Raw genomic sequence first — 12,293 nt, forward strand, 5'->3', positions numbered from 1 at the left:
GTCAATGCCCATGAAACCCTTCTAGTGTTTTTTGTTCATCATGGGTGTTCTGTGTCCCAAGATTGGTTCAATTCCATCACTGGTGGAGTTCAGAATGCTCTTTGATTGTGGGTGAACTATAAATCTCCGCAACTACAACTCCCAAATGACAAGATCAATTCTTTTTGAGTGAAGGACATACATTGGGTTGTTAGGTGTATTGTGTCCAAATTTTGTGTCAATTTATCCAGTGGTTTTTGAGTTCTGTTAATCCCACAAACGAACATTACATTTTTATTTACATAGATAATTAAAATGCAGCAGTAGTAAAAAGGGGGTTTCAGAGGGGTCATCAAAGACCACCAGAAAACATATATTTCTGATGGTCATTGGAACCCCTTTGGCAGAGAAGGCTGAAGATCTCGCTGCCTGTCCTTCTCTTCCTTTTTGGAAACAGATGGCCTATTTTCCCATCAAAAGCCCTCCACTGCTGTGATTGGCCAGGTTCTCAGCCAAGGGGCGGGCAGTTTCTTAGTCTTCAAGTGGGTAAGGGAGAGCAGGCATGCTCAGCGCATGGCAGCAAGGCAAGGGAGAGCGTGTGAGGTTGGAGGGAGGCTTGCACCACTTGGGCAATCCATGGTTCTAAATGGTTCTAAAGTACTTACAAACTAAAGTTCTGGTGGTGAAAATTTCAGAACTCTAACAAAACTCTCAAAATTCCAGTATAAATGGCAGGTCCTAATTGGTTCTGTCATTAAAATCACCAATAATGAAATAATAATTAAATTTTGAAAGTTTTGTTAGAGTTCTGAAATTTTCACCACCAGAACTTTAGCTTTGTAAGTACTTTAGAACCATTTAGAACCATGGATTGCCCAAGCCTAGTGAGTCTCTTCAAGGCATGAGGGTTCTGTGTGGGAAGCTTGGCCCAATTCAATCGTTGGTAGGTGTTCAGGATGCTCTTTGATTGTAGGTGAACTCTAAATCCCAGCAATTACAACTCCCAAATGTCAAGGTCTATTTTCCCCAAACTCCACCAGTGTTTACATTTGGGAATATTAAGAATTCGTGCCAAGTTTGGTCCAGATCCATCATTGTTTGAGTCCACAGTTCTCTCTTGAAGTAGGTGAACTACAACTCCCAGACTCAAGGCCAGTGCCCACCAAACCCTTCCAGTATGTTCTGTTGGTCATGGGAGTTCTGTGTGCCAAGTTTGATTCAATTCCATCATTGGTGGAGTTCAGAATGCACTTTGATTGTAGGTGAACTCTAAATCCCAGCAATTACAACAACCAAATGTCAAGGTCTATTTTCCTCTAACTCCACCAGTGTTTACATTTGGGAATATTAAGAATTCGTGCCAAGTTTGGTCCAGATCCATCATTGTTTGAGTCCACAGTTCTCTCTGGATGTTGGTGAACTACAACTCCAAAACTCAAGGTCAATGCCCACCAAACCCTTCCAGTATTTTCTGTTGATCATGGGAGTTCTGTGTGCCAAGTTTGATTCAAGTTTGCCCTTTGATTGTAGGTGAATTGTATATCACTGCAACTCCCAAATGTCAAGGTCTATTTTCTCCAAACTCTACCAGTGTTCCTATCTAGGCATATTGAGTATATGTGCCAAGTTTGTTCCACATCAATCACTGTTTTAGTCCACAGTGCTCTCTGGATGTAGGTGAACTACAACTCCAAAACTCAAGGTCAATGCTCATCAAACCCTTCCAGTATTTTCTGTTGGTCATGTGAGTTTTGTGTGCTAAGATTGGTTCAATTCCATCGTTGGTGGAGTTCAGAATGCGCTTTGATTGTAGGTGAACTATAAATCCCAGCAACTCCCACAGGACAAAATCAATACCCTCCCCCAATACCACCAGTATTCAAATTTGGGTGTATTGAGTATTTGTGCCAAATTTGGTGCAGTGAACTAAAATACGTCCTGCATATCAGATATTTACATTACGATTCATAACAGCAGCAAAATGACAGTTATGAAGTAGCAATGAAACTAATTTTATGGTTGGGGGTCACCATAACATGAGGAAGTGTATTAAGGGGTCGTGGCCAGGGGCGGCTCATCCATTACGCGAAGTAAACGGTCGCAGAACACTTTTTTTTGCCAGGGGCGCCTCTGTAAATGCCCCTCGTCCACCACTTGAGGAGCGCCCCCTCAGCTCACAACAGCCCTAGCAGTCCTGGGGGAGCCTCGGCTGTCTTGCCTCGTTGCCAGGCGATCTTCTTCCCAAAGGGGCCGGGCCCTTGAGCCTCGCCTAGCCCCTCTCATTCCTGCTCCACCCGGCCACCGGATGCGTGAGCAGAGCCGGCGCTTAATCGTTCTCCGCGTTCGATCCCTTCCCCATGACCGGCTCCCTTTCCCGATCCCCGGGCGCTCCACCCGCCTCCTCTCCTCTCCCCAATCCGCGGCGGAACCGCCGCGTCTGGCCTGCATCGGGTCTGGAGGTGTGCCTGAAGACCCCAGCGTGTGCACCAAAAGTCCCCTATTCTCCTGACTTTCTCTTCAGCCATTGGGACCAAGAGAGAGAGAGAGAGAGCCCCTTTGGCTGGAGGTATCTCCCACCTCCGCTCCCTCCTTTGTTTTTGTGCCTACCTTCAGGAAAGGTGGACATCTCCACCTCTCTCTCTCTCTCTTGGTCCCAATGGCTGAGGAGAAAGTCAGGAGAAGAAGTGACTTTTGGTGCACACGCCGGGGTCTTCAGGCATGCCTCCAGACCCAAAGCGGGCCAGGCAAGGGAGCAAGTGCGGCAAGTGTAGTTACTGGGATGTATAGTTCACCTACAATCAAAGAGCATTCTGAACTCCACCAATGATGGAATTGAACCAAATATGGCACACAGAACTCCCACAACGAACAGAAAATATATATCAATGATTGGTTGGGGGGGGGGGCAAAATACTGTTTGCTTACCTTTGAAAATTACCTAGGGCCGCCTCTGGTCATGGCATTAGAAAGTTTGAGAACCACTGCTCTAGAACATGGCCATATAGCCCAAAAAAACCTACAACAACCCAGTCATTCCGGCCATGAAAGCCTTCGACAATACACAATCTCCACATCAACACTGACAAAGAAGAATTACTGTTTACCCACAAGCATAAAGGAATCACATATATTAGAAACCAACACTTTCTCTTTACTTTATTTTCCAGATTACCAGACTGAGCCACAGCAACGCGTGGCAGGGGATGGCTAGTATTGCTGTATTGCTCTTTGTATCTTTCAGGAAACTAAGTCAGAAAAGCGGGAGCTGGAGCTTTCCAAGCTCAGGCTGTTTAATTGCCTCGAGAGGCACCTTCGGCCTCCAATTCTCCAGTCATGCCTGCCTAAGTTAATAAGGCATTGGCCAGATTCCTTGCATAGGAGACGGGGGAAGGAGGGAGGGAGGGAGGGAGAGAAAGTTGCCATAGCTTCTTAAAGTTTCATAAATCAGAGCAGATGCCAGACTTGTCAGTGCCCATTTTCTGGTCCCTCCCCTTCTTTACTTAATAGCGACGACGGCACACACATATGCGCACACAAGGCATAGAGAGGGAGAACTACCTTTCCCCCCAAGCTCATTGCTGTCATGTGCCCCCCTCCTCCTCTCCCCACACAGGGAGAAGTCATTACGGGGAAAGATCGGCTTACCAGTTGTCTTCAGAGCAGCCGAGGGGCTGAGCCTGGTCATTAACACACACAGGAGAAGGAAACACACACTCTCGCTCACACACATGCTCTGAACAGCAGCAGCAGCCCGAAAGGACTGGGATACTTCGGATACATCACATCGGCGCATCTGTTAGCTGTTAGCACTTGGCCCAGGAGTTCCACCTCTAGGGCAGCCGGGTCGAATTGGGTGATCATGTTGGCCAGCTACCTGTTATTGGTGGTGCTCTACTTGGAATCCCCAGCCGTAGCCCAACCTGAGGACCAGGTAAGCCAAGCATGAGACTCGGTCTGGATCCATCTCTGTAGTCCTTGTCCACTTCTAACAGTCAAGGAAATGTTTGGTAGGAGAAGTTCTGCATTTTGAGAAGATCAGTCACTTCTCAAAAATATATGGTCGGGAGGAGAAGTTCTTCATTATTGAGAAGATCCATCACTTCTCAAAAATATATGGTCAGGAAGAGAAGTTTTGCATTTTTGAGAAGTTCCATCACTTCTCAAAAAATATGTTTGGAAGGAGAAGTTCTGCATTTTTGAGAAGATTCACCACTTCTCAAAAATATATGGTCAGGAGGAGAAGTTCTGCATTTTGAGAAGATTCACCTCAAAAATATATGGTTGGGAGGAGAAGTTCTGCATTTTTGAGAAGATCCATCACTTCTCAAAAATATACGGTCGGGAGGAGAAGTTCTGCATTTTGAGAAGATCCATCACTTCTCAAAAATATGTGGTCAGGAGGGGAAGTTCTGCATTTTGAGAAGATCCATCACTTCTCAAAAATATATGGTCGGGAGGAGAAGTTCTGCATTTTGAGAAGATTCACCACTTCTCAAAAATATATGGTCAGGCGAAGTTCTGCATTTTTGAGAAGTTTCATCACTTCTCAAAAAATATATGGTCAGGAGGAGAAGTTCTGCATTTTTGAGAAGATTCACCACTTCTCAAAAATATGTGGTCAGGAGGAGAAGTTCTGCATTTTGAGAAGATTCACCTCAAAAATATATGGTTAGGAGAAGTTCTGCATTATTGAGAAGTTCCACCACTTCTCAAAAATATATGGTTGGAAGGAGAAGTTCTGCATTATTGAGAAGTTCCATCACTTCTCAAAAATATATGGTCAGGAGGGGAAGTTCTGCATTTTGAGAAGATTCACCACTTCTCAAAAATATATGGTCAGGAGGAGAAGTTCTGCATTTTGAGAAGATCCATCACTTCTCAAAACTATATGGTCAGGAGGAGAAGTTCTGCATTTTGAGAAGATTCACCTCAAAAATATATGGTTGGGAGGAGAAGTTCTGCATTTTTGAGAAGATTCACCACTTCTCAAAAATATATGGTCAGGAGGAGAAGTTCTGCATTTTGAGAAGATTCACCTCAAAAATATATGGTTGGGAGGAGAAGTTCTGCATTTTTGAGAAGTTCCATCACTTCTCAAAAATATATGGTCAGGAGGGGAAGTTCTGCATTTTGAGAAGATCCATCACTTCTCAAAAATATATGGTCAGGAGGAGAAGTTCTGTATTTTGAGAAGATCCATCACTTCTCAATAATATATGGTTGGGGGGAGAAGTTCTGCATTTTGAGAAGATCCACCACTTCTCAGAAATATATGGTCAGGAGGAGAAGTTGTCCATTTTTGAGAAGTTCCATCACTTCTAAAAAAATATATGGTTAGGAGGAGAAGTTCTGCATTTTGAGAAGATCCATCACTTCTCAAAAATATATATGGTCGGGAGGAGAAGTTCTGCATTTTTGAGAAGTTCCATTACTTCTCAAAAAATATGGCTAAGGGTAGTGGCAATAGAGAATTGGTGTTAGGAATGTCATCCCATCGGAAGTGTTGGGTGAAGAGTTGTGTTGTGCTTTCGGCAACATTGAACCTTTCTGACGTGCATGTTGAATTGGGAGGCGATTTCGAAAAGGTAATTGTTGGCCCCGTTGTTGCATTGCGTACTTGGGGAACTTTGTCAGGAAAATGTGTGTGCTTGGAGTTCTTGGTTACTAGGATTTGTTGTTGTCTGGTTTGGGAAACTTCCACATGTTTGGAATCATGCTGAACTCACTCGCCAGTATCCGAAATGTCAGACAGTAGCTGTATTTAGAATTTATTAGGTTCCATTCAGACTAAAAGAATCCTCTGAAGTTGGATGCTTGATCCGTTCGAGGGATGCTGCTGTTTGAGAACTGAATGTGTTGCTTGAAATCCGCAAATCCTCTGCATTTATCTATGTTGTCCACACTGTGCATCGTGAATGCTCCCTCTTTAAACAAACACAATTTCAGAGATCCATTTTGAGGTGGCTGGCAATCATGCAAAACAACGGAATTGCCCTAATGATTGCCATAAACAGTGCCAGCAGTTTCTTCTTTTCTGTTATAACCCTGTCCTAACCAACTGTAACATGCATTTTTCTCTCCGCTTGTAAACTATCACCAGACAAAGGTTTTCTGGCATGCAGAATGGCTACTTGGAAAAGGTTTACCTCCTGTTATTCGTTTCCACAAGGTTTATAGAGCCCCCGCCCCCAATCCCACAAAGACAGCCCCTCCTAATGCTGCGTCCCACATGTTGTGGTGACCCCCAACCATAACATTATTTTCGTTGCTACTTCATAACCATAATTTTGCTACTGTTACGAATTGTAATGCTAATATCTGATATGCAGGATGTATTTTCATTCCCTGGACCAAACTTGGCACAAATACCCCATATTGGGGTTGTGTGTTTTGGGGGGGGGGGGGGGGCAGTAAGCATTTGCAGTACAGTTGATTTTGCCTAGGGGCGCTCTTGAGGTGCTCTTGGGGGGAAAATAGACCTTGACATATGCGAGTTGTAGTTACTGGGATGTATCGTTCACCTAAAATCAAAGAGCATTCTGAACTCCACCAATGATGGAATTGAACCAAATATGGCACACAGAACTTGAACCGGTGCTTGGCTGCTGTGTCGGACTGGATGAGAACTAACAAATTGAAATTGAATCCAGACAAGACAGAGGTCCTACTGGTCAGTCGTAAGGCCGAACAGGGTATAGGGTTACAGCCTGTGTTAGACGGGGTTCCACTCCCCCTGAAGACGCAGGTTCGCAGCTTGGGAGTGATCCTGGACTCATCGCTGAGCCTGGAACCCCAGGTCTCGGCGGTGGCCGGGAGAGCTTTTGCACAACTAAAACTTGTGCGCCAGCTGCGCCCGTACGTTGGGAAGTCGGACTTGGCCACGGTGGTCCACGCTCTTGTTACATCCCGATTGGATTACTGCAACGCACTCTACGTGGGGTTGCCTTTGAAGACTGCTCGGAAACTCCAACTGGTCCAGCGAGAGGCAGCCAGATTGCTCACTGGAGCGACATACAGGGAGCACACCACCCCCCTGTTGCGCCAGCACCACTGGCTGCCGATCCAATTCCGAGCACAATTCAAAGTGCTGGTTTCGACCTACAAAACCCTAAACGGTTCCGGCCCAGTGTATCTATCCGAACGGATCTCCCTCTACGTCCCACCTCGGAACCTAAGATCCTCTGGGGAGGCCCTGCTCTCGACCCCGCCTCTATCACAAGTGAGATTGGCGGGGACGAGGAGCAGGGCCTTCTCGGTGGTGGCCCCCCGCCTGTGGAACTCACTCCCCAGGGAGATTAGATCGGCAACGTCCCTTCTTTCATTTAGGAAGAGGTTGAAGACCTGGATGTGGGACCAGGCATTTGGACATTCTGGCAGCTAAAGAAAGACTTGATGACGAGCTGGAACTGGACAAGACGGAATGGATTTACGGAACTCCGAACGCTGAGCTCAGGATTAGCCTACTACTGTGTTTATGGTGTTGTTGTGTATTGATGATTTAATTTTTAATTTGTAATTGCTTAATTGTTTTATATATGTATGTATATGTGACAAGGCATCGAATTGTGCCTTTCTCTGTAAGCCGCCCTGAGTCCCCCTTTGGGGGTGAGAAGGGCGGGGTAAAAGTGACGGAAATAATAATAATAATAACTTCCATGATGAACAGAAAATATATATCAGTGATTGGTTGGGGGGGGGGGGCACCAAAATACTGTTTGCTTATCGTTGAAAATTACCTAGGGCCACCTCTGGGGGGAGGGTGTTGATTTAGTCATTTGGAAGTTGTAGTTGCTGGGATTTATAGATCACTTACAATCAAAGAGCATTCTGAACTCCACCAGCAATGGAATTGAATCAAATTTGGCACACGGAATTGCCACGACGAACAGAAAACACTATTTATTTATTTATTTATTTGGTACACTTGTATACCGCTAATATCTCAGCCTAAAACGGCGACTCATTGCGGTTTACAACATTTAAAAACAACAATATAAAATATAAAACACATACATATACAGTACACAGTATTGGGCCACCAATACAGACCGATGCATCTCTTAGTTAAAATCATAATCCAATTTCGTTGTCTGTGATTGCCAGTCCGTGGTCCAAAAACTTCATCACATCGGATTAGCCGAATGCTTGCTCAAACATCCATGTTTTCAGTTTTTTCTGAAATGCCATCAGCGAAGTGGCTGATCTTATCTCTATAGGGAGGGCATTCCAAAGCCGTGGGGCCACCACAGAAAAGGCTCTGTCTCTCGTTCCCGCGAGCCGCACCTGTGAAGCAGGCGGGATGGAGAGAAGGGCCTCTCCCGAAGATCTTAGGGTCCTGGTGGGCTGATAGGCCGAGATACGTTCGGATAGATATGTAGGGCCAGAACCGTTTAGGGCTTTAAAGGCCAAAGCCAGCACTTTGAATTGGGCCCGGTAGCTAATCGGTAGCCAGTGGAGCTGGTGCAGCAGAGGAGTTGTATGCTCCCTGCGCCCTGCTCCTGTTAATACCATGGCTGCCGCCCGTTGGACTAGTTGGAGCTTCCGGGCCGTCTTCAGAGGCAACCCCACGTAGAGAGCGTTGCAGTAGTCAAGGCGGGATGTAACCAGAGCGTGGACTACCGTGGCCAAGTCAGACTTCCCAAGGTACGGTCGCAGTTGGCGCACGAGTCTTAACTGTGCGAATGCTCCCCTGGTCACTAGAAGGGTTTGGTGGGCTCACCAAAGTAGCGATCCCTCTTTGGTGGGGTCTCAGGGTCCCTCCTCCTGGGGACGACCCTCCTAAAGTTCCTACCGGCTTCATCTGGAATGATGATGAAGCAATACCAACCTCAGAAGTTCTCAAAATATGGACAGCTTCTTACAGGAGAACTCGGTCCTTTAAATAACCTGGACTTGAGAATTCTATCCTTGAGGATTCTTGAGTTTTTTAGTTGTAGTTCACCTACATCCAGAGAGCTCTGTGGACTCAAACAATGATGGAACTGGAAAAAACGTGGCACGACTACTCAATATGCCCAAATGTGAATACTGGTGTAGTTTGGGGAAAATAGACCTTGATATTTGGGAGTTGTAGTTGCTGGGATTTATAGTTTGCCTACAATCAAAGAGTATTCTGAACTACACCAGCAATGGAATTGAACCACAATTGGCACACAGAACTCTCACAACCAACAGAAAACACTAGAAGGGTTGGGTGAGCATTGACCTTGAGTTTTGGAGTTGTAGTTCACCTACATCCAGAGAGCTCTGTGGACTCAAACAATGATAGAACTGGAAAAAACTTGGCACGACTACTCAATATGCCCAAATGTGAATACTGGTGTAGTTTGGGGAAAATAGACCTTGATATTTGGGAGTTGTACTTGCTGGGATTTATAGTTTTCCTGCAATCAAAGAGCATTCTGAACTACACCAGCAATGGAATTGAACCACAATTGGCACACAGAACTCTCACAACCAACAGAAAACACTAGAAGGGTTGGGTGAGCATTGACCTTGAGTTTTGGAGTTGTAGTTCACCTACATCCAGAGAGCTCCGTGGACTCAAACAATGATGGAACTGGAAAAAGCTTGGCATGACTACTCAATATGCCCAAATGTAAATACTGGTGTAGTTTAGGGAAAATAGACCTTGACATTTGGGAGTTGTAGTTGCTGGGATTTATAGTTTGCCTACAATCAAAGAGCATTCTGAACTCCACCAGCAATGGAATTGAATCAAACTTGGCACACAGAACTCTCACAACCAATAGAAAACACTAGAAGGGTTTGGTGAGCATTGACCTTGAGTTTTGGAGTTGTAGTTCACCAACATCCAGAGAGCTCTGTGGACTCAAACAATGATGGAACTGGAAAAAACTTGGCACGACTACTCAACATGCCCAAATGTGAATACTGGTGTAGTTTTGGGGAAAATAGACCTTGACATTTGGGAGTTGTAGTTGTTGGTCTTCAGACCGGAGTAATCCCTGGGGTTGGTAGGGGGATAAGCGGGCCCTTAGTTACGCCGGCCCCAGAACATATAAGGCCTTAAAGGTTAGTACCAGCACCTTGAAAGTGATCATTGAAGTTGAAGTTCTTGAAGTTCTTGGAGTTGAAGTTCTTGGAGTTGAAGTTCTTGGAGTTGAAGTTCTTGGAGTTGAAGTTCTTGGAGTTGAAGTTCTTGGAGTTGAAGTTCTTGGAGTTGAAGTTCTTGGAGTTGAAGTTCTTGGAGTTGAAGTTCTTGGAGTTGAAGTTCTTAGAGTTGATGTTCTTGGAGTTGATGTTCTTGGAGTTGAAGTTCTTAGAGTTGATGTTCTTGGAGTTGATGTTCTTGGAGTTGAAGTTCTTGGAGTTGAAGTTCTTGGAGTTGAAGTTCTTGGAGTTGAAGTTCTTGGAGTTGATGTTCTTGGAGTTGAAGTTCTTAGAGTTGAAGTTCTTGGAGTTGAAGTTCTTGGAGTTGAAGTTCTTGGAGTTGAAGTTCTTGAAGTTGAAGTTCTTGGAGTTGAAGTTCTTGGAGTTGAAGTTCTTGGAGCCAAAGAAGTTGCAGTGCAGGGCGTCCCCCACCGCCATTCCTGCCTTAGGGGAGGCTTCTTCCTCCCAGAAGCCCCCTCTGATGGTGGGAAGGAAGTTCTTGAAGTTGAAGTTCTTGAAGTTGAAGTTCTTCGAGTTGAAGTTCATAGAGTTGAAGTTCTTAGAGTTGAAGTTCTTAGAGTTGAAGTTCTTGAAGTTGAAGTTCTTGAAGTTGAAGTTCTTGGAGTTGAAGTTCATAGAGTTGAAGTTCATAGAGTTGAAGTTCTTAGAGTTGAAGTTCTTAGAGTTAAAGTTCTTGGAGTTGAAGTTCTTGAAGTTGAAGTTCTTCGGGTTTAAGTTCATAGAGTTGAAGTTCTTAGAGTTGAAGTTCTTGAAGTTGAAGTACCAAACATTGGGAAGAACAAAGGTTGGACACCACTGATGTAGACTTGGGTCCATCCAGTGTCTTCCCTATGCGGCTCACCAGACAGGAACTGAACGTGGGATCTTTTGTCTTGCAATGCATGATCTTTCCTCATTGAGTGATGGTTGGGGAAATCTGCTACGGAATCCATCAGCATTAGATTTTCCATGATCAATGGCATGTCACATAGAGTCTGTGTCTAGGTGGAAATGATCCCCCACTCATCAGGCATGTAGCCAGGGGGGGGGGGGGCTCGGGGGGCTTCAGCCCCCCCCGAAATTTTCATGGTGGTTCGCGAAAAGGCCTTAATGGTGCATTATTTAAACTGTTATGTTTATTCATATCATGATCTGATCACCATACTCAATATATCCCATATGCATGAGGGTATTGGGGTAATGATACAAAAGGTTTACTAGGTTAGCCCCTCTTTCACTCAGACTCAGCCCCCCCCCCGAAACTCAGCCCCCCCCGAAATCCCCCCTGAAAAAAAATTCAGCCCCCCCCGAAACGAAATCCTGGCTACGGGCCTGCCACTCATGAAATGGACAACTACGTCTGTTGGAAATATTTCATGACTTTGGAAAACCTGGATGATGTCGGAGCAAGAGATGCAATTGCAAGGAGCACCTTTTTGTGCTCACTAATGCACAACAGGAGTGGTTGTGTGTTCTGATGCATGGTAGCAAAAGGCATGCCGTTTTGCCAATTGTTTTCCATTCAGGATGAGAAAGGAACCCCCAAAAGAGCTCTCTGCTGGATGTCGAAGCAGATGAGAGTGACCTTCTGAAAGACCTGCGGAGGAGGGACTCCATTTGATTCGCGCAACCGCTAGTTGTCCTTCCCCAAGGCTCACCTGGCGCTGGCTACAGTCTGTGGCAGCTCATATGGAAAGTATTTCTGCCCTTGCCAAGCGCACATGTGGTCTTGAGAAAACACATTAAGCTCAAAACCAGAATGGCAACGGAGTGTTTGCTTGCCAGTTCTCCCAATTTAGCCAGTGAAAGCAGTGGGATCACATCCTTTACCTAGAAATATAGAATCCTAGAATCAAAGAGTTGGAAGAGACCTCATGGGCCATCCAGTCCAACCCCCTGCCAAGAAACAGGAACATTGCATTCAAATCACCCCTGACAGATGGCCATCCAGCCTCTGTTTAAAAGCTTCCAAAGAAGGAGCCTCCACCACACTCCGGGGCAGAGAGTTCCACTGCTGAACGGCTCCCACAGTTAGGAAGTTCTTGCTCATGTTCAGATGGAATCTCCTCTCTTGTAGTTTGAAGCCATTGTTCCATTGCGTCCTAGTCTCCAAGGAAGCAGAAAACAAGCTTGCTCCCTCCTCCCTGTGGCTTCCTCTCACATATTTATACATGGCTATCATATCTCCTCTCAGCCTTCTC

General features: G+C 45.4%; 1 protein-coding gene across 2 annotated transcripts in view; it reads left to right on the top strand.

Moving 5' to 3' along the window:
• THSD4 (thrombospondin type 1 domain containing 4) overlaps positions 1-12,293 on the top strand; it is a 642,834-nt gene that overhangs the window by 385,583 nt on the left and 244,958 nt on the right. Inside the window, exon 1 of one of the 2 annotated variants that reach the window (XM_067471249.1) lies at positions 3,426-3,910. The exons of the other annotated variant lie outside the window; for it this stretch is intronic. Within the exon in view, the coding sequence (XP_067327350.1) occupies positions 3,839-3,910 (72 nt within the window). The 5' untranslated portion in view covers positions 3,426-3,838. Of the gene's footprint in view, positions 1-3,425; positions 3,911-12,293 lie in introns of those variants that run through there. 2 annotated transcript variants of the gene reach the window in all.

The sequence above is a fragment of the Anolis sagrei genome, chromosome 9 (genome assembly GCF_037176765.1).
Source record: "Anolis sagrei isolate rAnoSag1 chromosome 9, rAnoSag1.mat, whole genome shotgun sequence".
Classification (NCBI taxonomy): Eukaryota; Metazoa; Chordata; class Lepidosauria; order Squamata; family Dactyloidae; genus Anolis; species Anolis sagrei.